The following is a 27,159-nucleotide window of genomic DNA, read 5'->3' as shown; positions in this document are numbered from 1 at the left end:
ACTGAGGGGATGCATGATGAATCTGCACCGAAGAGAAAGGCATAGGAGAAATAGGGTAAAGGTTACAATGTTAGTGAGGTCCTGGCCCCCCAACATGAAATTCTCCTTTAGCCCCAATGGCAAAGATAGTGCAATGTGTTCACCAAACTGTATACATTCAATTCCTGAGCAAACAAGAAAATCCCATTTCCCACCAGATGCTCTTGCATCTAGCTGGGACCACAAGACTAGTTCTGGACAATAGAATATTAGTAGAAGTGATACAGCCACTCACGTTTCCTAGATCTTCTACTCTTCTTTTTCCTTTCTAGGAGGCAGAGCCACAGATGGAAGGAGCCTGGATCCCTGAGTTAAAGCTTAGAAGAAATCCACCTGGGAGAGCCACCCAATGAACATCAGAATGTGAGTGGACTAGAAATAAAACAGCTGTGGCTTGATGAAGTTTTAGGGTTGGTTGTTGTAGAAGCTAGTGTTAATGATCCTCAGACAGCAAAAATAGCCAATATTGGAATCCTATTATTAGAGTAACCATGGTGTTTTGGAGCAATAATAATTTCTTTTGCCTTAAGATTTTGGGAGGTTCCTGTTAAAGTGCGAATATAGAAGTATACTATATTAAGTGATTGAAATTCATGATATTTGCTGCAGTCAGAGACACATGAAAAGGCACAGATTTGTTCATTTATTTATTCAGTATTGAACAGGTGCCTACTACGTCCTAGGCAATGGCTAGATGCTAGAGGTACTAACAGTTTTTCTGATTGGTCGTTTGTGAAGGGCTTGTTGATTGGGATAGAGATATTTTAGATCTAAGTGAGAAACATCCACTCTCTGGGATGTCTCCTTCCTAGTTTTTGTTCCTCAATCACACCCAGGAAGGGCAAGGGAAGAGTTCCAAACTACAAGCATCTGAGCTTACCCTTTGTGACACAAGTGGAGACAACTCCCTGGTAGAGAGGCCCTGGCCTGGGAGCAGGGAGGACAGGAAATTCTTGTGCACCCAAGTCGGTAGGAAAGGACTCATTTATGTTAAGATAGGCAAGATAGGAGCCGGGAGGACTTATAGGGAGCTTGGGATTCCTTGGAATTAGAATCTGCTGGAAGGTCTTGATGTCTAAAAATGATCATTGGTATTAAAATAAGCAAACAAAAGCAGTGCGATTCTTTTCCACCTATAGATATATGTCCTTTGGAATTCTTTCTGCTTTCTTAGTATGGTGGAGATTCTGAATAATGGGGTGAGGGGCTGAAGCAGAATTCTAAAATATCATGTGAGCAATTTCCATATTTATAGAAAGAGATAAAAAAATCACCTAAGCATTGACATTTGTTTCACTTTTATGCATGAAGTCCTCCTTAAGAGAAGGATGAGTAGCCTTCTCTCAGTTATCAAAGATGAGACTCGAATGAGCTGATATCCTGAGAAAGGGGACAGAACGTTTTGTATCTGATGATACAAGCCCTTATCCAAGCCCTTCGCTTGGTAGGCAGAGTTCTGGAGAAGGGGAGACCAATTACATAAAGAGATCAGGCCTTCCTATGAGGAAGAAATGGGAATGCCCTGGACCTGCTAAAGGTAGATTAGAGAAACCTTTAGGCTGAACTGGAGTCTGCTGACAGGGAAGGACAGCATGGACCCTAAAGCAGACCTTACCAGGAGGACAAGGGATTCAAGACTCAGTGCAGGGGTCTAAGGATTTTGGGTAAAGACTGGTTTCAGGGCAGAGTGTGTTGAAGGCAGGAACCCCTCCTAGATGACACATTCACTCTGGCATGATTTCAAGCCTTTGCAGAAAAAGCGGCTAAGCATCAAAGGGTGGAAGAGCTGAAACCTTGGAACTATAACCCAGAGCAGGGACAAGCAATCGTTAGCTAGAGCAGGGCCAAGAGTGACAGTGGTGCTAGGCGGCTGATGACAGCGTCCAGTTCCCTCTCTCCCTCTTTCATCATTGGATTCTTGGACACTCCTTGTGCTCTTGGACAGTAAGTGGTGTGTATTGTGAAACTGTGAGAGGGGGAGCAAGCAGTGCTTGAGAGGACATGGCAGACATGAAGGGTATGTGAAACTTGGAACAATTAAGTAAGAAAAAATCATCATCATATTTTCACTCACAATAGTTTGCAGGAGGTCGTATAGACCATGTCGGCCTTCAGTATATCTAAATGAAGAATGGGATGGAAATCGAGCCCCTAAGTACACACATGAAAGGAGTATAGGATTCGTAGCTGTGGTGAAACAGATAATTTCATGGGCGCAGAATTTGTGGCTGCCTTTTGAGCCTGGTCTGGCCTGAACATGTGACCAAGATGCATGATACATTAGCAGAACAATGAGATCTGTTCACATATCCAAGCTAGTTTTGAGTTCTGCAGAAACAGAAATCAAACTATCATCATTGCAGTACTGACTTAAAGGAGAACAGCAATTCATTTAAAACAGGTTCTTCAAAACTGGTTAACATACAGACTTCTTTTTAAGGGAAAATATTTTATAGATTTCCACCACTGACAAATTATCTTTACTATAATGATCTGGTCTTTCTCCCTTTCTTTCTTTCCTTTCTTTTCTTCTTTTATCTTGTGCTTGGGGCTCATTGAGATTCTTAAATCTTGAGTTTCTTTTTTTTTAAATCAAATTTGGAAAAATTTCAACCGTTATCTATTCCAATATTGTCTTCTATCACCGCTCCACCCCAGTTAATCCAATAACATAAAATTATGTTGCTTGAAGTTGTTGCACAGGTCACTGACACTCTGTTTTATTTTTTCAGTTTTTCCCCTTTCCCAGGGATTACTGTCCTGCACAACCTGGTGTCCAATGTCCGAAAATCATTGTTTTATATATTTTTACCCTGTGTTTTAGTAGTTTCCGGCAGGAGGGTACTGCTGCTGGCTACTCCATCTTGGCTGGAAGGTGAATGAACCATCAAGAGCCACTTTCAAAACCTCTCTCAAAAAAAGGAAACCTTTCTCTCCCAGAAGCCTTCAGAAACCTTTCTCTCCCAGAAACCTTTCTCTCCCAGAAGGCTCCTCCTTCAGGTTCATTAATCATTCACGGTCATGTGTTCACCCCCGTAACTCTGGCGGCACGTGACTAGTTCTGTGCATACTGCTCACACAGTCCACCTGCTTCCAACCCTCCCTGGCCGCCAAAGTCCTGCCTTAGAGAAGCACAGTCTCATCACAGACCCTGTGAGAATTTTGTGCACCGGGAAAAGCCTGGCTACTTGAAGGGTACCCGTGGGACCAGCAGTATGGGTACCACCTGGAAGTCTGCTAGAAATGTAGAATATCAGGCCCTACCCCAGCCCACTCAATCAGAATCTGTATTTTCATAAGATACCTGCATGATTCATGTGCACGTGAAAGTTTGAAAAGTGCTGTGGTTAGATCTCGGTGTCCTTTGTGACTTCTCAGAGTCCTCTCCAGGGTAGTGGTTCTTTAACCCAACAGCAGGTGACCTGGGCAGTTTTGATCATTCCAGTGAGGTGTGTCTAACCATGTTAGCAACATTATGGCTGTTGTTAAGGTTGTGTTGTCAGCAAATGTGTCTTCCTCAAACTCTTCACAACTTGGATTCACAACTTGGGGTCATGCAGGAGGACTTACCTCTGAAGATCCCAGAAGCCTGGCTGCATTGGATAGGCACAGGCTAGACATGAATAGCCCGGGGGTGTGGCCTCGAATGCCAGAGGCACTGCACTTTGCTGTTCTACTGGGGTTAAATCAGGTGGCTATAAATCATGATGTCATTGTGATCGATACTTTCAGGATCTTCACAGATAACATACTTCTTCCTGTAACAGCTTAGGAATGTAGGCATTATCTTAGAGAATGATGATAGTGATGGGTCCAAAATTTGATTTTCAGCTTTCTCATTTATTAGTTGTAAGATATTGGGCAAGAAGACTGATTTCTCTAGCCCTCACTTTCTTGTAAATTGAAGGGATTAGACTGCTATTAAAGGACTCATATCCCATTAAAAAACCAACCAACCAACTCTAGCCAGGCAGAGTTAGAGTGATACTCTCTTTACAACAGCTGTAAAGGTTGACTGTGCTCATGCAGAAGACACTTTGTATCAGTTTATGAAAACTGCCCAATTAGACCATGAAAATGATAAACATAGACTGACAGAGACTTGGAAAGGACTTTGAAAGACTACTAAGATGATCCTTCCAGAAGCATCTAAGTGATAATCACAAAGGTCACTGTGACCTGGTGAGACAGGCTGTAACTATGAGCCTGACTCACGTGCTCAAAGTCCAGATGCCTCACAGGGACACATTGCTTACAGAAACAGAAAGGAACATATCATGTACTTCTGCTTCTGCAGGTGGTGAGGCCCTAGCTAGACAAATATGAGCTTCGCTGGTTCAGCTTCTTCTTTGTTTAGTGAAGGTTCAGCGATTGTGGCTTGATATGTGATCAAGCAAAACCTGTCAGTTAAAAGCACCAGAAGCTTCTTCTTTTTTTAAAAAAAAATTAATTGCAAAATATTTCAAAAATACAGAAAATAATAGATACTAACAAATACTAACATTTGGTCCTATTTCCTTTAGATCCTTTTCTCTATAGAAATTAATTACACCTACAGTTAGTCACACCCATTCCTATGTTCACTCTAAAACCATGATTTTGAAGTTCTCTGCCTTTAAAAGTAGAGATTGTGGGCTTCCCTGGTGGCGCAGTGGTTGAGAGTCCGCCTGCCGATGCAGGGGACACGGGTTCGTGCCCCGGTCCGGGAAGATCCCACATGCCGTGGAGCGGCTAGGCCCGTGAGCCATGGCCACTGAGCCTGCGCGTCCGGAGCCTGTGCTCCGCAACGGGAGAGGCCACAACAGTGAGGCCCGTGTACCGCAAAAAAAAAAAAAAAAAAAAAAAAGTAGAGATTGTAATTTGATAGCGGTTACTGTTACAAAAAGAAACATACTCTAAAAAGTCAAAAATTGATATGCCTACACTATTTCTGAACAAAATAATGACTTTAGAATTCTTTAATTTAAATCACCTTCCCCTTCTTCTATTTTTTAAGTATCTTAGTTTTACTTCATTTAAATTCCTCTCTTCACTTGTCATTATTATTGTTGTTATTTCAAACAGTGAATGAATATTTACCAAAGTATCAATATTTACCAAGTTCTTTGATCCATACTGGTTTTTGCTCTCCACTCATTCCTTTTCTGTTCAATTTCCTCTTTCTAAAGTACGTTCTTTAGTAGTTCTTTCAGGGACTGTTTGAAAACATACACGCTCAAACTTTATCTCTCCTCTTGAATGATACTAGCAGATATTTTTCCTCAGCACTTTCTATTATTTTGTGGTCTTTGTTTTTTCCTGTTGAGAAGTCTGCTTTAGTCTAATTGTTACTTTGTAGGTAATCTGGTTTTTTTTGTTCTGAATACTAAAATTTTCTTATTTTCAATGGTGTTCTGCAGTCTTACCCGGGTGAATCTAAGTGTGGCTTAATTTTTACTTGTTTAGCTTAGTATTCATTGTGATTCTTAAATCTGAACATTTAAGTCTTTCATTGATTCTGGAAAATTCTTATGTGACTGTTGCCTCTCCCCAGTAATTCTTTTCCTTCTTTTGTGACTTCTAGACATTGTCTGAACTCCTCTATCTCAGTAGTTAATTTTGTATACTTCCTGGAGAATACGGATTCTATCTAGTACAGACTCCCACTAATTGCTATCCCCAAGCTACAGATGTTTTAGTATATGTAATATATGCACCTCTTCTCATTTCGTTACCTCAATTTAACTTAGGTATCAAGACACAGGTTTTGGTGTGAAAGTCAAGTTCATATCTGTGTTCCATTTTTACTAGGTGTTATTTTTTTTTAATTTTTAAAAATTTCATTATTTTGTTTTTTGCTGTACGCGGGCCTCTCACTGTTGTGGCCTCCCCTGCTGCAGAGCACAGGCTCTGGACGCACAGGCTCAGTGGCCATGGCTCACGGGCCCAGCCGCTCCGCGGCATGTGGGATCTTCCCCGACCGGGGCACGAACCCGCGTCCCCTGCATCGGCAGGCGGACTCTCAACCACTGCGCCACCAGGGAAGCCCTAGGTGTTATTTAACAATTTCCAAACCTCAGTTTTAGATTTGAACAGAGGTGCTCAATGGAGATAAAAAGTATGTACTTCTTAACGTTGTTGTGAGGCTAACATAAGATAACATGCGTAGTACTTAGGCTGGTGCCTGGCATAGTAAGCGTTTAATAAAATGGAATAATTTAAAAATTCTCATCATATCACCTGCTCAAGGCAAATCCCTACACCTGTGTTTGGTGTCCATCTCCTCTGCAATTTGCAATATTCTCTTTTTCTCTAGTATTTTCAGCTTCTTCACCTCTACTAGATCCCACCTCACAGACTATAAAAATACCCAGGTTTCTTTACTTCCAAAATAACGAGTTCTGTCTCCATCCTGAGATCTCCCTCCAGTTACCACCCTTTTATCTTCCTTTCTCCGAAAGGGCTTCTGCTACATTCTGCAAATTATCCTTCCCAAATCACTTTTTTTTTTTTTTTTTTTTTTTTTTGCGGTACGCGGGCCTCTCACTGTTGTGGCCTCTCCCGTTGCGGAACACAGGCTCTGGACTTGCAGGCTCAGCGGCTGTTGCTCACGGGCCCAGCCACTCTGCAACATGTGGGATCTTCCCGGACCGGGGCACGAACCCACTTCCCCTGCATTGGCAGGCAGACTCTCAACCACTGCACCACCAGGGAAGCCCCCAAATCACTTTTCAACCAACTTTTTGTCTTTTTTCACAAGCTTAGCTGTGGGTTGTAAAATTCTGTATTTTTTTTTAAGTCTCACTTTTGCACATAGTCAGCCACTTTAATTATGATGATAGAGATAATAACTGTTTTGAGACTTTGCTTTTTTCTGGGCATCAGGCTAAGTGCTTCATTACCATTGTCCCATTTAATCCTCATAGCAATACTTTGAGGCAGGAACAATTATTATTCCTGTTCTACAGATGTTGAACTTGAGATTTAGAGAAACTGAACAACTCGCCGGAGTCATGTTGCTAGTAAGTGAGGAGCTGGGACTTGAAGCCAAGGTTCCTTGAAACCAACTAATTGGAATCACTAGATGAAGCCAACTGTGATGCCTGCCCTACTTTTAGGATTCCAGCTACATCATCCAATCACAGTCCTTAGTGTTTAAGCCTGTCAGGTTTTCTGATATTTGTAGCCTGTAGTGTCCTGTAGTTGACCTAGGCTACCATGCTCTAAGTCCTTGAAGGGCTGGGTCTCTGGTTTGCTTCTTTATTGTTAATTTGTAATACCTAGCACAATGACTGGAACACAGTAGGTATTTGAATTTATCTTGAATGAAAGAAGAAAGTTTTTATTCTTTACCATTTCAGCACATTTCATCAGAACTATTCCATTCGTTTGAACATTTAATCCAATGATTCTTACTTGAGCAAAGAGGTGGCAGAGCCCCTCTGAGAAGAGGGGCTCATGTCTGGATCAGCTGGGAGAACTTTTCAAACCTATTTAGTTTTCCACTGCCATTTTGATTCTCCCCTCTGTGGGGCATGTTCTCCAAGTGTACTGACTGAGCCACTGAAAGAAATGTGTTATAAATCTCCTGTGTGTTAGGAGGGCAAAAAACTTTAGAACCCCTGAAAATCGGGTATTGTGTATTCCTGTTTCCATGCACACAAATTTTGTTGTTTCAAACAGATTGTAAGAGCTTATCAGGAATTCCTTCTTCATCTTGGAGAGGTTAGACTCACAGAAAGTAAGAACTGGAAGGGACCTAATATTATAAGAGCTTATCAGGAATTCCTTCTTCATCTTGGAGATGTTAGACTCATAGAAAGTAAGAACTAGAAGGAACCTAATATTATCTGATACACTTTTCATATTTCAGTGGTAAGGAATCTGAGGCCTTGAGAATTTAAGCAATGCTCCCATAGTTGGATCCTTTGCAATGGCCAGCAAAGTGTTAGGCACATAAAAATGTGCTCAATAAATACTCATTATGTGGATGAAAAAATTAGAAATAAAAATCAGATTGACATCAAAGTTGTCCTGCTTTTCTACTCTGCCTCGGAGCAAAAATGCTCTCTATTTTAACCACGTCCAATCACAAATGCCCAGTCAGAAAACTATTAATTGGACCCATCCTGTCTCTGCTATTCTCTCTCGTCCTTGAGTTCTTGGGGTATTATTGTAAGATATACTGTATGATCTAGTGCTTATTGTTTTTAATATTTTTCTGCACATTTTTAATATCTTTCTGCATTTTGTCTTCTGCACATTAAATGCTCTGAGAGTATCTTACTTTGTGTTGCTTTGTCTCCCTTCACCACACCCAACCCTGGAACAGCTGGGATTCTAATAATGGTTAACTAAGTTATTTTTCATTGATCACTGATCGATTAACTGATGCCTAACGTCTGAGTAAAGTTGTTATACAGGTAACATTTACCTTTTTTGAATTGAATACTGTCATGTGACGTAGTTTTAAAAGTAAATGAGTGAGTGAAGGTTAAATTCTCTTTTAAGTGTAACTGTAGCAAAAAGCACATCGTGCTGACTTGTTCTTAGAAACTCAGAAGTACATATTTTGAGTGTAGCTTCCTGGTATTTACAAACACGTGATCTTGGTTTGCAAAGATTAGCACATTTGAGAACGATGTATTATTTACTTATTGCACAATCACAAATCCACAGCCTTGTGAATGTTAATATTTTCTGGGAATGATAATAGACTTTGGAAAGATAGCAGCTGCAAAAATAGTCAGAAGTTATCCACAGTTTTGGAGCCTGAATTCTCTCGCACAGGAAAAGACCAACACGAAGAGCCCAGAGTGGCAATAAATTAGCCTGGGAGTCAGGAGATTAAGAGTTCTAGTTCTGCTCTGGTTCAAGCCAGCTGTGAGAGCTTGGATAAGCCTATAAATCTTGCTGGGCCTATAGCTTCTCATCTCTGAAACCAGAGGCTTGAATTTCAGGTGATTGGTAATGTCTCTTCCAGTTCTAACATTCTCTGATTTATTTGAATCAACAACCATTGTGATAGGAAGAACATGTAATGGTGATAGTGTTAGCACTGGAAAGATGGGTTGTAGAATGGAGAGGAATAAACTCGTGCTCTTTTGATAGAGGAGGGTCTTAATCTTTCAACCTAAAAGTTTGAATTTCACAGCATCTGAACGGAATATTTATGTGGTTATTTCACTGTTTAAAATGATTTTGAAGTCCATAGATACGTTCAGCTAAACATTAAATGAGTGAGACCAAGTTATAACTGGATGAGTTTCATAGAGCTGGGAACTTTTCCAACTAATTCTCCATTAGTTGTTTTGTATTCCGGGACCACAAAGACCACATCTTCATGGTCTCCATCACCAAAACTTTGTAATCATTTCTGCAAAGGTATCACCCAATTCAGCCAAAAGTCCACTTGATGTGGAGGGCAGTGTGTGGCTAAGAATAACTGTGGCTTTGTGAAGCCTAGTCTGGCTGACGACTCACACGCCTCTTTTCCTTTTTTTGAGGTTGTGTTTGGTTGCTCTTTCTCTGCCTACCTCTGAGGGTCCTGGGTCAGGATCGTGTGATGAGCGAGCTTGTGAGCTCTTTTCGTTAAAAGATATTGAGACGTACTCTGGCTGAGCGATGGAGGTTTGGAGCGAGGATAAGCTACATATAGGGAGGACAGACTTCTAAAGTGGCTCCACAGAATATTCATGGAAACCCAGGAACGGCTGGGGTGACAGGTTTCAGGGAAAGAAGAACAACAGGATTTGGGAGGCAGAAGAGCCGACAGAGATCTGATAACTGAGCTGCCTTGCTGAATCCTCAGCACTGGAGTTTGTGCCCTTCGCTGGAGCATCCCCATCGTGTGACTGGGTCATGTTCTTATCTTTGCTTCTCTTTGTGTGTGGTCGCTTCTCCTCTCAAAACAACTTCCTCAGGCTGTTCTTATTTCCCAAGGCAAATTCCTGAGACAGAATCTACCCATCTAACTGATAATCAGCATCTCTGTTTTGGGCCGTGTGCAGAAAAGAGTTAACACAGCAGGCCTGAGACTGCTCTCTTTGGAAAGGCCTGCTTGCAAGATTGGCCTTTGGCTGGTATGTGGGTGTTTCTGCCGTTCTCAAAACTGAGAAGGGTGGTTCTCTGTGCCTAGACTGTGTGCAAACGAGGATATTTATGCTGAGCACCTGCTTTCCTTCTGGGAGTCTGGAATTTTGATGCATGCTAGGCAGAGAGTGCAGATGTGACCAGTCCCCAGTAAACATGTTGAATGCTCTGTCTCTACTGGGCTTTCCTGGAAGAAACATTGCACACATAGTACTACATTTCTTCATTGCTGGAGAAAGTAATGTGTTCAAGTTTGTCCCTTCATAGAAAGAGAGCATAGGAAGCCTGTGCATGGATTTCTCTAGATTCTGCCTGTCTTTTTCCATTAGGATCTGGCTGTGTATCCTTACTCCATCACTGTAATAAATCTTAACCATGAGTCCAACTATGTGATGAGTCCCTGTAGCAAATCTCTGAATATGGGGATTGCCTTGGAGATCCCAACACAGGCCACCTCAGAGGACCCAGGCCAACTTAGGTCTTGGCTGTCCTTGGGTTAAGAGTTCGACATTGGTCCCATTAATTAATTGCATATGGGGGAGGGGGGGTGGAGTCGTGCTTGATCTCTCCAGCTTATGGAATGGTCTGAAGCAGTGGTTCTCAACCCAGGCTGCAAAACAGAATCTTCTGTGATGACTTAGAAATTAGACCCCATCCAGGATTAATCGGAACCCTGAAATTAGAATCTGTGGGGTGAGCGTGGATAGTGGCATGTTTTAAAAGCTCTCCAGTGATTCTACTGTGCAGCCAGAGCTGGGACTGCTGGCCTGGAGCAGTTTGCCTCCACAGGGCTCCAAGTGGCGGTTTCCTTTGGAAGGTGACTGTAGGCCTGGGAGGCATTGGCCAGCACAGTGCTCATTTTTCACATGAAGAAATGAAGACCCCGTGTCTTCAGGCATCCCCCCAAAATGGGTGGAATTGCTTAGCTGTAATTGGGAATTGTGTCATTTTAGGGGTTCTGCTGAGGCATCTTTATAGCATAAAGTTTATGTTGGTGACCTTCTGTGCTTCCAAACTCTGGTAGAAAAACCAGCAGAAAAAAAGATTAAAATATACATAGCCAGCTGCAGCAATGTATTGCCATTGACACACAGTCCTGAATATGGACTTCCACAAAATCGCTCTCTTATGAAATAAACAGTCACATGTGTTTCTCAGGGTGATTCCAAGATCCGTGTTAAATTGTTTTTCTTGATTAGAGAGATTCTCACTTTGTCTTTAGAAAAGCTGGTGGTCAGGAAAGCCCCAGTGGGTGGTATTATAGTGACCCTTCCGTTCCTGTGCAGGGAGCCCAGCAGCTGACCTTGGAGTACGGCGGGGTGGGTTCCTCACAGCCTCCAGCGCCAAAGCTGCTGCACGAACAAGCTCCAGCTCCCTGGAGCAGCCTTCATTCGGTACATCCGCCTTAATGCAATGTCCTGCTCACGCTGGACGCCTGGCAAATATTTGTTGAGTTGACCTGAGGTGATAATGGAACTACTGGAAGAAAGAACTGCTGCTAACAGGTGGGAGCTCACCGCCCTCCCTCCCTGTTTTCCGTAGAGCCCAAGGCTCTTCCATAAAGTGCCACTTTATGGATAAAAGCAGTTCTTTTCTATATGGAAGCAGCCTTGGACTGCGTGTCCTTAGGAAATATCCTGATGCCAGGTTAGGATGGAGTGTTTTCTTCGTGATAGCTGTAGAGTATTTGTAAGAGACCTTGAGTACCTATGGCGCCGTCCCATCCCCCTGCACGGCTTCCGATGACCCTTGCACAGTTGGAGATAAACAGGACTTAACTTCAGCCTCCAGCCTCCGCTTTGGAATTGATATCTTTCTTACCCACACATGCTGTGTATTCTCTCAAGCTGTTTACCTTTCCCCTGCTTTAGGAAGGGGCTTGAAACTCATTCATTCTAAGAACTTTGGGTTTAAATACCGTCCTGAGTTTTTGCACTTTAAGAACCTCAGTGAGCAAAGCTTCAGGTGGAGGAGGTCGCTTTTGGGGGTAGTGGTGGTACAGGGGCACTGAGGTGGTGACTTCCGGTACCCTTGGCAGTCCGGCTGGAGTCCCCTCCTGTAGGCTATAGGCTGACCGCATCATGGGGTGGCCTGGCTCTGACTCAAGACATGTGGGCCTGGGGCATCCTGACCCTTAGAACCACTGCTAAGAGCACCAGCGGAGGAAACCCCTGTTCTGCCACCACCATGTCGTCTCCAAAGCATTTCGTTTCGCCATTCCATTTTGTTTCCCTTTCTGCAAGCTAACCAAGGCATCTGGCAGCTGCAGTGCAGAGTCAGCAGGAACAGTTCTGTTTTCTCTTTGCCACTGGCACCGTCTCAAACTTGAACGAGTTCTCAATCCCCAACAGTGCTTTTGGAAGTCTTCCTAACACAAGGAGGCTGCTAAAAGACCAAGAGTCTTAAAGCGGCATGAATTCTACACCAAGAGGCCTGAAGAAAGGTATTCAAATGAAAACACCATGAAACCAGAAAACAATATATATATATATATATATATATTTTTTTTTTGCGGTACGCGGGCCTCGCACTGCTGTGGCCTCTCCCATTGCGGAGCACAGGCTCTGGACGCGCAGGCTCAGCGGCCATGGCTCACGGGCCCAGCCGCTCCACGGCATGTGGGATCCTCCCGGACCGGGGCACGAACCCGTGTCCCCTGCATCGGCAGGCGGACTCGCAACCACTGCGCCACCAGGGAAGCCCGAAAACAATATTCTTATATGTGGGGTGCTTAAATACCCAGAAACAGAATTTCATAAACAGCTAGTAATGAAACTATACCAAGCATGAAAAAAAAAAGCAGACTGTAAAAATAGCATGTGCAGAATGACTTGTTATAGTAAAATGCAGGCTATATAAAATATACAGACCATTTATTGTTTGTTTACTATGTGCCAGGCACTTTGTTAAGTGCTTATATACTGTACTTTATTATATATTGTACAACTGACAAAAACCCAGGAAGGCAGTTCTTATTATCCCTGTTTTATAGATGAGAAAATGGAAGCTCATGAAGGTTCCAGCTTGCCCAAACTTGACCAAAGTCCTGTGGGAAAAGTCCATGCTCCATCAGAATATTTTGAACCATTACTATATATATCTGCAAGGATAAATCATTGGTGATAAATCATAATATTGATTGATAAAGGAGGAATGATTTTTATTTTCTTCATTTTGCTTATGTATATTTTCTAATTTATCTCCAATGAACATCTTTTCTTAACAGAAAGTTTTTTTTTAAATGAATAACTTATACCAAATACCGAATAGTTTATAGATGAGTTAAATATATTTACTGTGAAAGGATGATTAAAAATTTTTGGGAGAATTCTCTTTATTCCTTTCATGAAACTATAAAGACTTCTAGTTATTAGTTTGCTAGGGCTTCCATAACAACGTACCACACAGGCTGGGTGCCTTAAACAATAGAAATTTATTTTCCCGCAGTTCTGGAAGCTGGAAGTCTGAGATCAGCGTATTGGCAGGGTTGGTTTCTTCTGAGGGTCATTGTCTTTGGCTAACAGATGGCAGTCTTCTTCCTGTGTCTTCACGTGGTCTTTCCCCTGTGTGCGTGTGTCATAATCTCCTCTTCTTATAAGGACACCAGTCATACTGAATTAGTACCCGTCACCCACATCACCTCATTTTACTTTAACTATCCCTTTAAAGGCCCTGTCTTCCAACACAGCCACATTCTGTGGTACTGGAGGTTAGGACTTCAACATATGAATTTTGGGGTTACACAGTTCCACTTGTAACAACTTCCATGATAGAAATGTTTGACCTAAATAACTCAAGAAATTAAATTAACACCAGTGATGAAAACAACATTAGCCGAAGTTTGAGGGTATCCTGTGTCTTTTACTCAAATACTTCATTTGTGAAATAATATTTTTAGAGTAAACCTTATAAGACTTTCCCAAAGACTCCAAAAAGAACCAAAGAAAGGTCTAATGATGATAATACAGATGTGCAATTGTCATACAATAGGAATTCAAACTCCTACAACAATCATCATTAAATCATCTTTATTAGTGGTCTGAACTTGTGACTCTGAAATTTCTCTCTTCCACATTTCATGAGACATATGCATCATTTTAGCTACGTTTCTAACCTCCAAGTGATGAGACATAAATTCTCAGGCTGCTGTATCTGAAAATGCCTTTTGTGCATTTTGTTTTCCCCTAGTCGTTTGCAGTGATGAATGGTTCATTCAAGCTCAGGAACAATGGAACAGTATAGCAATGACCTCAGAGATGGTACAAACTGAAGGGAAGAAATTCCACTCCCTGCCCCCATCTTTGACAAGATCAACAAATTGTGTATACAGTATTAGGACCAGGCAGAGGATGGGCTCTTTCTCCAGAGTCCCTGATGCTGGTGGTGACTGGCCAGAAAGGAAACTCTGAATGAACCTTGTTCTTTTTCCCCTGTTGCTTTTCCTCATGCCTTTTCCACTAGCTTGTACACTCTCAGAGGTCTAGACCTGCTTTCTACCTGCCACCATCCACTTCACTCTCTGGCTTTTCCTATCGCCATCTCTGCCTGCCAGTTGAGTACTGTCTATCCAGCAAGGTCTGGTCAAGAACCTCTTTGGGAATTCATTTCTTTGGGAATGCCTTCCTGGACTGGACCTTCAATATTACTGCCTTTCTTAGATATTTGTAGACTTGTCTAGAACGTAGCTCCTTGAAGACAAGGAACTCTTCTTGTCCCTAATATGACTTTATCTTAGTAATGCTCAATAAATAAGTACTAAGAGAATGAATAAATGAGTGAGCCTCAGATAATGGGGCCTTTGCTTTTGGCAAAGTTTCTGTATTAGAAATATATTGCTATATAACAAATGACCCCAAAACTTGGTCACTTAACATAACAAACATTTATTTTTTCTCAGTTTCTGGAGTTAGGAATCTGGGAACAGTTTATGTGAATACCTCTCCCTCAAGGTCTCTCTCAAGGTTGCAGTCAAAGTGACAGCTGGGGCTGCAGCCTCATCTGAAAGTTCAACAGGGGGAGGATCTGGTCCCAAGCTGGCTCATGCAGTTGTTGGCAGGATTCATTTCTTCACTGGCCATTGCACTGAGGGTCTCCCCCAGTTTCTTGCTACATGGACTTTTCCACAGGAAAGCTCGCAGCATATCAGCTGGCTTCCCTCAGAGCTAGGGAACCAGTGAGAGAGGGAAGAAAGATGGAAATCAGAGTCTTTTTGTAACCTAACATTGGAAGTAACATCCCATCACTTTTGCCATATTTTATCCCTGTCCCACCAGCACTCAAGGAAAGGTAAATTACACAAGGCCATGAGATCCAGGAGGAAGGGATCACTGGGGCCTGCTTAGCAGCTGCCTGTCCCAGTTCCACTCTCAACAGGCATTTTTACTTGCTGCACTTGGTACTTTTCCCTCTAGGCAGTGAGTTTTAACCCCATAAAACAGGCTTCTGGGGGACCCAGCTCCGGGCTAGGTTTATAAATGCAAAGTCTGAATGAATGACTGTTCCTTTAATTTAAAAAGGCCTCAGAAAGATCCAGACATTTGCTCCTGCTCCTCTTTCATTTTCGTGGCATTGACTGGGCCTTATCTTGAGTGATTGGCCTGGATTTTTCGCTTTCTTTACTCTTTACAGAATTATAGGCCGAACTATAATTCTGGGTTTCTTGTTGATCCATTACCCTTGTAGGATTTCTCCCACCATGTCACTATGAAGGCCATTATGGTTTCAAACTGACCAAACTTTTAAAGTCCATCCAGAAACCAAAAGGAGAAAACTTTGATTTTGTAGAATGCCATTGCATGATCTTGATTTAGGTTGAGAGGATTTTTAGAGTCGGGGTAAGAAATACTTATGCTCCAAATATCAAATTACGACCACCAGTTGTTAATTCAAAACTGAACAGGGTCTGCCATATTAAACATGTAATATTCCATTAATGTAGACAGTTAGCAGCTCTTACAAAAGGACCAAAAGTACTAGAACTGGACGTTGAAGACTTGGCTCTTAAACTTGCTGTGTGATGTTAGGAGAATCATTGAAACTTCTGCCTTGGAGTCCCTATATAAAGTGAAGCTAATAATAGTGAGCTTACAGTATATAATTTATATCCACCAACAGTTTAAAAAAACTGCTTTCCGTCATCACAATTGGATAATCTATTTTTAAAAGATGACAATCATGTTGACTTTTTTGATATATGAAACTAGTGGCATGAACTAATGTTTTTTATTTTTAAATTTTATTTTATTAAACTATAGTTGATTTACGTGTTAATTTCTTCTGTACAGCAAAGTGATTCAGTTATACACACACACACACACACACACACACACATATAGTTCTCTGTGCTATAGAGTAGGACCTTGCTGTTTATAATGTTAAGTTTTTGAAAAAGTTAATCAAAATATGGAGAGGCCCATGCTACTAATGGTTAAGAACAGAGTCTACAGAGCACAACTTTCAAGTTTGAGCCAACTTTCTAGTTGTATAACTTTGGGCAAATTACTCAAACCCTCTAGGCTTCAATTTTTCTCACCTGTAAAATGGGATAGTAATAGTAACTTTCTCATATGATCAATAGAGGTTAAATAAGTCAGATATAAAGTGCTTAAAATGGTAACTGGTACATAGTAAGTTCTCAATAAAAATTAATTTTCTTATGTGCATATGAATTACAACAATATGTGAGTGCAAGCCTTTAGGCAAACAATAGAAGTAAATTTGGAGGGGCTATAGTTAGGCTATATGTCATTTGTGCTTTTTAATTTTCTGTAATATTAATAGCTAACACATATTATACACATGTAAAGGTAAGACATTATCTAATTCTCATGTCAATCTTGTGAAGTAGCTACTATTCCCATTTTCAGGGTGTAGAAACAGACAGAGGTTAAATTGTCATTTTGCCAATAGCAATGTGGAAGGGATGGAACCCAAACATTGGTTTGGACTCAGAATATGTGTTTTTAATGTATTTGCTATGTTGCCTTGTATAATGATGCAATTTAGTAATATTAATGAACAAATTGTTATTGAGTGTTTGCTATGTGCCAGCCACTTTCCTAGGTACTGAGGCTGCAGAAGTAAATAAGACGGCCATGATCCCTGATTTTAGTGGGGAGACAGATAATAAACAAACACATAAATAAATACCTAGAAAAATCCAGAGTATGAGCTGTCCCATGGATTAAAATAAGATGGGGTGATGGGTAACTGGACAGTTATTTATTTATTTTTTGTATATGTTTAAGTTTATTTTTTAAATTTATTGAAGTATAGTTGATTTACAATGTTGTGTTAATTTTCTGCTGTACAGCAAAGTGATTCACATATATATATATACACACACATATTCAGATATATATATGTGTATATATATATCCACACACATATATTCAGATATATAGGTGTGTGTGTGTATATATATCCTTTTTATATTTTTTCCATTATGGTTTATCACAGAATTTTCAATATAGTTCCCTATGTGCTATACAGTAGGACCTTGTTGTTTATCCATTCTGTATATAAAATCTTACATCTGCTAACCCTAAACTCCCACTCCAACCCCCCTGCCTTTGGCAACCACAAGTCTGTTCTCTACGTCTGAGTGTGTTTCTGTTTCATAGATAAGTTCATTTGTGTCATATTTTAGGTTCCACATTTAAGTGATATCATAGGGTATTTGTCCTTCTCTGTCTGACTTCCTTCACTTAGTATGATCATCTTTAGGTCCATCCATGTTGCTGCAAATGGCATTATTTTGTTCTTTTTTGTGGCTGAGTAATATTCCATTGTATATATGCACCACTTCTTTATCCACTCATCTGTCAGTGGATATTTGTTCCCATGTCTTGGCTATTGTAAATAATGCTGCTGTGAATATAGGGGCGCATGTATCTTTTTGAGTTATAGTTTTGTCTGGATATAATATAAAATTTACCATTTTAATCACGTTTAAATGTACAGTTCAGTATTGTTAAGTATATTCACATTGTTGTGACCCACAACACATATTTTGCAGGAGTTTGCAGGATGGGAATTCTAACCTGATTGCTCACAACAAGGCCTTCACTCGTGGGGACTCAGATCTCAGAACTCATGAGACATTTGCCCTGGTGGCACCCTAGTGAAATCAGAGATGCTGGACATACCACTGCAAACCCCAATATGTAGCAGTGTGTGGCTACTTAATTGATGCTCAGCTATTTAGAAACATATAAGTGAATGAAGGAATACAGCCAGTTTTTTTGCTAAGCAACGTTTACCATTGTATATAGACTCAGCTCTTGTGGTATCAGTATTGGACTAAATGATATTTTGTGTGTAGGTACAAAATGGCCAATGTGCATCCTCCAAGGGCTTAGGAATGCCAGAGAAATTGATTGCAAGGCTGTTTGCTGGACTTTTCTTCAGAAAAAAAGGAACGTATTGTTTTCTTTCCCTATAGGCCTCTAACTGCTAGGCATAAATTTCTTCTCAGACTTTCTGGAAAACCTCGCCCTTGGACTAAGATGAAAAAAAAGAAAACTCCAGGCTTTTCTTGGAGTAAATGCAAGTAAGATTTTGACTGAACTCTTCAGCTCCAAGGAATACTCTGTTCACTTTTATCAAAACACATGATTACCTGGCCTCGGGCCTGAGGGGCTGTGTCTGGGCTCTGCCAGTGGAAACCCAGAAAGATAGGAGCCTGCTGAGAACCTGCCAGAAAGTCAGTTATGTATCTGTTTTCCCCCAGGCTGTCACGCCAACTCACAAATTCCTTAATTTAAATATCTTTCCCTGACACAAACACAGAATCTTGCTAAGACTCTTGACTCCTTTTATCAGTCACTTCTTTACTTTTCATAGTGACCCTAAATTGCATTACTTTAGGAAAAACAACTCTCCCTTTTCTCAAGACAACAACCCACACATAGTAAGTAATTATGGTCACCAAGACGGCAAGGCGTGAGTTTTAAGTCTCCCTTGAAAGCTAGGAGGGTAGCTGTGAGTCTGGCAACAACCTTACAACATTTTCAGTTGAGTTTGACCCATCTTCCACTTTCAAACTTTTCTGGCCAGGTGGATCAGTGGCCTGTCCCAGGTCCTTTTTGAGCCCTTGGGCTCCTGCAAGAAGAGGGCTGATGGTTGAAAAGGCAGAGATTGACCTTTGGAGAAGCTTTTCTGCACTGTCTAGGCTGCACACTGCCCCTCTTGCTGCCTTCCAATCACTGTGCACTAAAGTGATTTTTGAAAATCCAAATCCGATCATGTTACACACAAGCTCCCACAGGTCTACACAGCCTGGCATGGCCTGGCCCCCGTGCACGTCTCCTGTTTCATCACTTACCCTCCGCTCCGGCTATCCAGACTCAGTTCCTTCCGTCAGCCGTGCTCCCTCCCATTGACGGTCTTTGCACTGCTCTTCTGTCTTCCTCCAGCTGTCTCTGCCCCACTCCTGTGCCTCATTTGGAGTGCAGCTCAGTTGCTACCTCCTCAGGGAAGCCTTCGCCAACCCTACGGACCAGCTCCTTTCCCTGTTTTCTACTGTCTGCTACTGAGCACTTGACATTTGTTCTGCCATCCGACTATAAGCTCTATAAGGGTAGGAAGGGGTTTTCTTCTGCTTTTATCTTTTTTGCTTGCTTGTATATCCAGTACATAGGAACAATGTCAGCACTTGGATGCTCAATAACTGTTTGTTGAATGAACAAAAAACACATTGTAAGGACAGTGACCAAGATACTACAAACATGGTGTCTTCCCTTCTTGGGATTCCCTGGAATTTTTGACATACTTTACAAAAAAAAAATGCCATTTCTGGGTAGTAGAGGGAAACAAATCTTATTTGTTTTGTGAGCAGAGCTATAAAGAAAGCAAATTGCACCCAACCAACAAGTGACAGGAAACCAGGTGTCTGACTAATTATTTCTGGTCCTTTTTACTGGTCAGTTTCAAAGCAATTTAGCTTAATGAAACGTAGTAGATACTTACTGAGGAACTTTTATGTGCCAGGTATTGGGATGGTGGCTGCAGAGGATACAAACTGAGTAAGACACACTTTTGGCCCTTAGGAAGGGTGACCAAAAAATAAACAAATAGCTGGAGTAGAGGCAGAATATGGTTTTAACACCAAGAGCGGAAGGTGTCAAAATAGTGCCGTGAAGGATCTAAGGAGGGAAGGATTTCCTGGTCTGCCAATTCCTGCATCAATCCCAGGATGGAGGGGGTCATGCAGGCCAGCCTAGGCACGGGAAGAAGAGGCAAGACATGAAGGTCACTGTGGACAGTGCATTTTCTCTCCCAGCCTTAGGGCATCCATAGTCCAGTTCCTGAGGTGAGGGTAGCTTGTTAAAATATTGTGTCATTTGATAAGAAAGACAGAAGGCTATGTGTCATGAGTTCTTTTTACAAAGTTGTTAGGCAACAGAAAACTGGCCATAGTGGCGTAATCAGGTGGAGACTTATTTTTCCTCACATATAAGAAGTCCAGGAGTAGGCAGTCTGGGCTGATGTGGGTGCTTGAGAAATCATCAGGTTTCCAGCTCCTTCTAGCTTCTTGCTCCGGGCTCTGGGTGTCGTTATCCCCAGGGTACAAAAGGGCCGATCCACTGCAGGCTGTTCATTGGCATCCCAGCAGAAAGATAAAGAAAACAATGAATGCTAATAAATGGAAAGAAAAACTTCCCTAGGGATCCCCAGCCGACTTCAGACTTCCCCTCCGTCTCATTGGTTAGAACTGTGTCATACAGACACCCCAGTGGCAGGATTGGCTGAGAAATGGAGGCTTTCTTTGGTTTCTGTCTGTCAGTCTGAGCACAGAGCAGCCTAAGGACAGACCTGAAGGAGGAGGAAGGACCTGGATGTCGGATCGGCAGGTAGTGGTACCCCCATAGCTGGTGCTGCTACAATTCTCATTTTACACATGGAAAAACCCTAAGTATTGAGAGTTAAGTCACAGTTGCCCAAGGCCCCCTAGTTAATAAGTAGAGAAACTGGACCCAAACCCAGGCAGTCTGATTCCAGAGCCTGAATTTTTTTTTTTTTTTTTTTTGCGGTACGTGGGCCTCACTGTTGTGGCCTCTCCCGTTGCGGAGCGCAGGCTTCGGATGCGCAGGCTCAGTGGCCATGGCTCACGGGCCCAGCCGCTCCGCGGCATGTGGGATCTTCCCGGACCGGGGCAGGAACCCGTGTCCCCTGCATCAACAGGCAGACTCCCAACCACTTGCGCCACCAGGGAAGCCCCAGAGCCTGAATTTTTAACCCTGTGCTAGGATTTGAACTGGGGAGTAGAGGGAAAGGGCCTGTGGGGCAGGGGGACGGTGTTGACAAAGTGGGGAGGACCAGGTGAAGCTGTAGAGCTGGACAGGGGAGCCGCACCCAGGAGTGGTGGCAAATAAGGTGAGAGAAGGGGTTTGGCTTCATTCCGTCTGCCTGGTTAAGCCTTCAGGGTCATGAGCCTCGTCAGTCCTGAGATTGAAATAATGATGACATAAATAGGCAAGTGTTGGCAAGAAGTGAAAACCTTGTCCAGAAGGCAAAATCCAGGTCAGTGAATATGACCAGGGTCAGTACATTGGGAGATGCCAAATGTGAGCAGAGCCAGAACCCACGGTTTGTGGCAAATCCAAGGTTGAAGCTGGAACACGCTGAGAAGCGGCAGCCAAGGTTAGGTCCAGCCATGTTCTGAAGGTTCAGATGCCTCATGGTCTTAAAGATACAGGAGCTGGAGGCCAGGGTCTGGGTCTGATGGTTTGGGGTCAGAGGGTTGAAGAACTGGAACCCTGGTATATTACATACCTAAGGCCTGATTCATTTTATGGCAGTATTTGTCCATTCCTGCACCTTTGCAACATTGTTGGCACGTTACTCAGCACTAACTTTCAGCCCCTCTAGTTAAACACAACATTCAAGAGGCTGTGATGACCCCAGACTATTACAGCACCAGAGCACGGCAGAGGGAAGTGTTTTCCATTGAAACGTATTACTTTCAGATATTAGCTTCACCTGTGTTATCTCCCAGGGTAACTGGAGTGGGAACCCAAAGAGAAAGGTGGAATTCAGAAGGAGGGAGCTGGGCAAAATGGTAACCTCATCAGCTTTAGACTATGTACTTGTCTGTGCAGTTCCTGAGTGCAGAGCTTGTACCGCGAGAGTTCAGGTTCATGTGGGGAGACTTCACTTACAATGTGGGAGGCTCCATGAGAGAACATGGAGGGGCGAGCTCTCGGAGGGGTGAGCTCTTCATTCTAGAAATGTTTGCAAAGAGGCTGGAAGAATGCTGAGGAGAGAGGTTTCGGAAGTGTTCCTTGTTTGGAGTGTGAGGATGGAGTTTGAGGGTTTCAAATCTGCATTTCTATCACTGTACAGCATATGCTCCTCTGAAACTAATCTGATTTTTAGACTCCATGTAGTAATCTGAGAGCGCTTCTGTCCTGAGTCAGGTGGCAACCAAATGGTAGGAGGGATTGCAGAGCCGCCTTCTGCCTGGTACCAGATTCTTCTTCCTCCAATTGAAAAACCTAGCAGTTAAAGTATTTTGGAAAATAGTTATGAAGACTATTCTCCAGCAAACAAGAGCGTGGAATTCAGCTACAGGTGCTATGCATTTGTTTAAATGTACCAAGCCTCAGCATGTATGTGCCTAGCAAAAACACGTATATGTATACACATATATACATCCATACACATCTATGAAGAAAAGTGAATTCATGTTTATTGTAGCAGTTAAGCTCTTGAACACTGGAACTGTTGAGTTTGAATCCCAGCTCCTCTGCTTTTCCAGATCTGAATCTGGGGAGAGTTACTTAACCTCCATTTGCTTCAGTTTTCTCAACTATAAAGCAAGGGTAATAGGCTGTTGAGAGGATTACATGAGCTATTACCTTGAAAAGACTTAGGACAGTGACAGGCACACAATAAATGATAGCCATTCTATTATTGTAGACTTCTTAGCCATCATTACAGTAGACTTTTTAGCCACCACTACTATAGACTTCTTAGCCATCATTACTATAGACTTCTTAGAAAAAAGCACATAAGCACAAAGAAGAACTAAAACACCCTTATACTAAAGGAGAACCACTGTTAATTCTATGTTCCCAGTCTTCTTTCACGTGCTCGCCTTCTGTTTACTGTCACTCTAGAGTCACACTCCAGTGTCCAGGGTTCCAGGGCATGTGGGCCTGCACACACAGACGCGTGCACACACAGGCATATACGCACACTCACACCTTTTTATGCTTCTTGCAAAGATTAGACTATGTGCTTTCATGGTTAAATAACCCTGCACAAGTATGCATTCAGGATTAAGCTATGCGCTAAAAGATCAAAACTTACTTTATTTATTTATTTTTTTTAAAAATAAATTTATTTATTTATGGCTGTGTTGGGTCTTCTTCGCTGTGTGCGGGCTCCTCATTGTGGTGGCTTCTCTTGTTGTAGAGCACGGACTTCAGTAGTTGTGGCACGCGGGCTCAGTAGTTGTGGTACACAGGCTCTAGAGCGCAGGCTCAGTAGTTGTGGCGCATGGGCTTAGTTGCTCCGCGGCATATGGGATCTTCCCGGACCAGGGCTCAAACCCATGTCCCCTGCATTGGCAGGCGGATTCTTAACCACTGTGCCACCAGGGAAGCCCCAAAACTTACTTTAAAAGTTATTATGGAGTCATGTTTCAAAAAGAACAAATATTTTGCCATCTTTCCATTAATCCTCAAATCGAGGAAAGTGTATGTCCTACTATTGGCTGCTTTGTTGAGTATATATTTGAGTTACATAAACATGAAAGACCTTAGAACTCAAACATGCCTCATTTATACAACCCGTGTTTCATTTCAAAAGGGAAAGTGAGTGTATCACCAGCTGTAATTATGAATTCTCGGTGAATTGCCAATAGTTTTTCAAGGAGCTAACACGTCCCTTTTCCCACCTTGTTCTGCTTCTGTCTTCCTCACTTTCCTTCTCCATGTAGAGAAGTCAGGTGGGCCTCTGCTTACTTGTTTATCTTTGAGAGGGGTGATCTCTCCCTTCTCTGACAGTTCGTGATTTTAGGCTCCTAGAATGCGGTAAAGAACCATAGATACTGTTATACAGATCAGAAAGCTGGAACAGAGGGTGATAAAGTCCCAGTTTCCAGGGAGAACTAGGAGTGGGTATGTCTCCTGTTTGCTCTCTGTCCTCCAGAAGGAACATTCTCTACCCAGTTTCTTCACTTCATCACATGATGATTCCCACAGGCCCAGAGAGCATATGTCTCATCAGTGAAAAACGTCACCCCATAAGTACATGGTAGATGACGTGTGATGATGACAGCATGGCTATTTATATTCTCTGCAGTTCTCAGTCCTAAGTTTCATCATCTGACCCTCCAGGCCTCATTTCCTTCGGCGCCGACCTTGCTGCAGCACTGAGTAACTGGGAATGGCCCCCTTCCCTCTCTGATAACCATTTGCTTTATCCCAGGCCTTTCTGGAGACAAGGAAGATTTTATTGGGAGGACTTAAGGCACAGAGGAAGTGATTTTTGTGCCCTTCAAACTAAACCATATAGATGATTAATTACCTGTCTACAAAGACAGCTGGTTCCGAAAACAACTGCTATAAAATAATTTTTTTAGAATGACATGACTGCTTGTACCAGCACTAGAGGGTTAATAATGGGGCAATAAAGGAGAATTTAGCGCTAAATATGAGTGTTGGCCTTTAACAGCTAGGATGGTCCCATGCTATCAGCATTACACTGAAAATAAGTTGTAGCAAAACCTAGTCTGAAAATGCCAAGGGAAACTGAGGTGTCATGCTTCTAGGTGGTGATTTAAGGATGTGAGAAAAGTAAAATCCCTTCTGCACTTAGGCTTATATTGCTAATAGACCAGAATTTAAAAGATGCATTCATGTATGTTGATACATAAAACAGCAAAGAAAAACATAGAGCAGGAATACGTTCCTTAATATACAAATAATGTTTGTAATAAATTTAAAAAGATTAATAGTAAAATAGACAAATGGCATGAACTGGCATTTCACAGATAAGAGAGTACAAATGGTCAACGCTAGGGGCTGAATTGTCTTCTCCCAAATTTGTATATTGACGTCCTAACCCCAGTACCTCAGAATGTGACTGTATTTGGAGATGGGGCCTTGAAAGAGGTAGTTAAGGTCAAATGAGGTCATATGGATGGTTCTAGTGCGATATGACTGGTGTCCTCATGAGAAGTGGAGATTAGGAAAGAGGCACACATAGAGGAAGACCATATGAAGACACAGAGAGAAAATGGCCATCTACAAGCCAAGGAGAGAGGCTTCATATGAAACCAGCCCTGCTGACACCTTGATCTTGGACCTCTAGCTTCCAGAACTGTGAGGAAATAAATTTCTGTTATTTAAGCTGCCCAATATGTGGTACTTTGTGATGGCAGCCCTAGCGAAGTACACAATCAATAAACTTACAAATAATGAAATAAACTCAAATTAAACAATAATTTGACAGTGGAAATAAGTACTGCCATGTACTTTTGGGTGGGAGTATGATTTGGTATTACTTGGAAGGGCAATTTGGTAATAGCATTCAAAATTTGAAATATGCATTCCCTTTCACCAGCAATTTTACTTCAAGCAGAAATTATGTGTCATTCACAAAGATACATATAAAAATATGGTCAATTAAATTTTTTTTTTTTTTTTTTTGCGGTACGCGGGCCTCTCACTGTTGTGGCCTCTCCCGTTGCGGAGCACAGGCTCCAGACGCGCAGGCTCAGCGGCCATGGCTCACGGGCCTAGCCGCTCCACGGCATGTGGGATCTTCCCGAACCGGGGCAGGAACCCGTGTCCCCTGCATCGGCAGGTGGACTCTCAACCACTGCGCCACCAGGGAAGCCCCAGTTGAATTATTTTTAATGAGCATTATACAAAACTACCTGGTCTGAAATTATTACACTTACTTGACTATTCTTTCAGAAAATTCAAAATATTTGCTTTAAGATTCTATGATAAAACTCTTAATATTTGAGAAATCATCAACACAAGTCCTGGAAGACTTTTTGGTATTATGTAAACTGAAGTGGCAAATTAAGACCACCAGAAAATTAACGTAGATTGTCTTGAAATATCCATCTAACTGAGATATTTCAGTTTTTGTAGAGTTGAAATGTTTAATTTATTATCTTTTTGTATAGTTGAAATGTTTCAACTATACAAAACTGGCCTCTTTGCAAAATGGATAGCATGGTACACGCACAACAGAAAGCTCTCTAAGTTTTAAGGAAAATGGGCGTAAAAGGTTTTTAGCAGCTAGTCTAAGGCATTATTAGTGTTGAGAAGGAATTCATCAGACTGACCTATGTTTTCCATGTCTAGGATATGTGAAGAAATGAATATTCACTTGAGCTGCATTGGCAATAAGAATTACTTTGGGCTGTATTTTGGAGAAACTGCAGACACAGGAGAAGCTCTGAAAACTGAGAAGTTATTCTTTTGTAAGGGATATTTACATTTATAAGGGAAAACTTCTGTAAGGGTATCTCCCTCTCTGTAACAGGAGGGGGAGGATAACCGAATCTAGAAACTTATCAATGGAGAAGACAATGACCTAAATCTGTGTAATAACCTTACCCTCGTTTACTGTGCTTTCCCCAGTAGCCTCCCATAAGTAGCTCCCAACACCTTCTTTTGCCTTTAGCTGGAGGTGGTATTTAAGGTGGTGACTTGAGCCGTTTCTGGGAGTTACTCAGTTTTTCTGAGTATCTCCCATGTATACAGGAGGTACACGTGTTATTAAACCTCCGTTTGTTTTTCTCTTGTTGCTCTATCTTGTACTACAGGGGGTGTTTCAGCCAAGAACCTAGAAGGGCAGAGGGAAATTATTTTTCCTCCCTTACATGTCATCTGGAGGCTATGTGATACCCCCTTGCTTCTTGTATGTTGGTGCCAATTCTCTGTCCTGTGAGGAGCTGCAGGTGCTGGCTCTGGTTTAGACAAGTTTTTTTAAAATTAAAAAAAAATTAATAACATCCTAATTCAAAGAAAAATTCTTCTGATGTCTGTTACTCTGAATGTGCTCAGTCCCGCATGAAATTTG

The 27,159-nt window shown here is 42.0% G+C and overlaps 1 protein-coding gene across 1 annotated transcript in view; it reads left to right on the top strand.

The window, feature by feature from the left end:
• The first annotated feature begins 305 nt into the window (after window positions 1–305).
• Window positions 306–27,159, top strand: part of SELENOP (selenoprotein P) — a 39,469-nt gene continuing 12,615 nt past the window's right edge. Inside the window, exon 1 of the mRNA XM_019930081.3 lies at window positions 306–402. Coding sequence (XP_019785640.2) covers window positions 389–402 — 14 coding nt within the window. The 5' untranslated portion in view covers window positions 306–388. The remainder of the gene's footprint in view (window positions 403–27,159) is intronic.

The sequence above is a fragment of the Tursiops truncatus genome, chromosome 3 (assembly GCF_011762595.2).
Source record: "Tursiops truncatus isolate mTurTru1 chromosome 3, mTurTru1.mat.Y, whole genome shotgun sequence".
NCBI lineage: Eukaryota > Metazoa > Chordata > Mammalia > Artiodactyla > Delphinidae > Tursiops > Tursiops truncatus.
The sequence above is the reverse complement of the archived record's forward strand: the minus strand, read 5'-3'. Positions and strand labels throughout refer to the sequence as shown.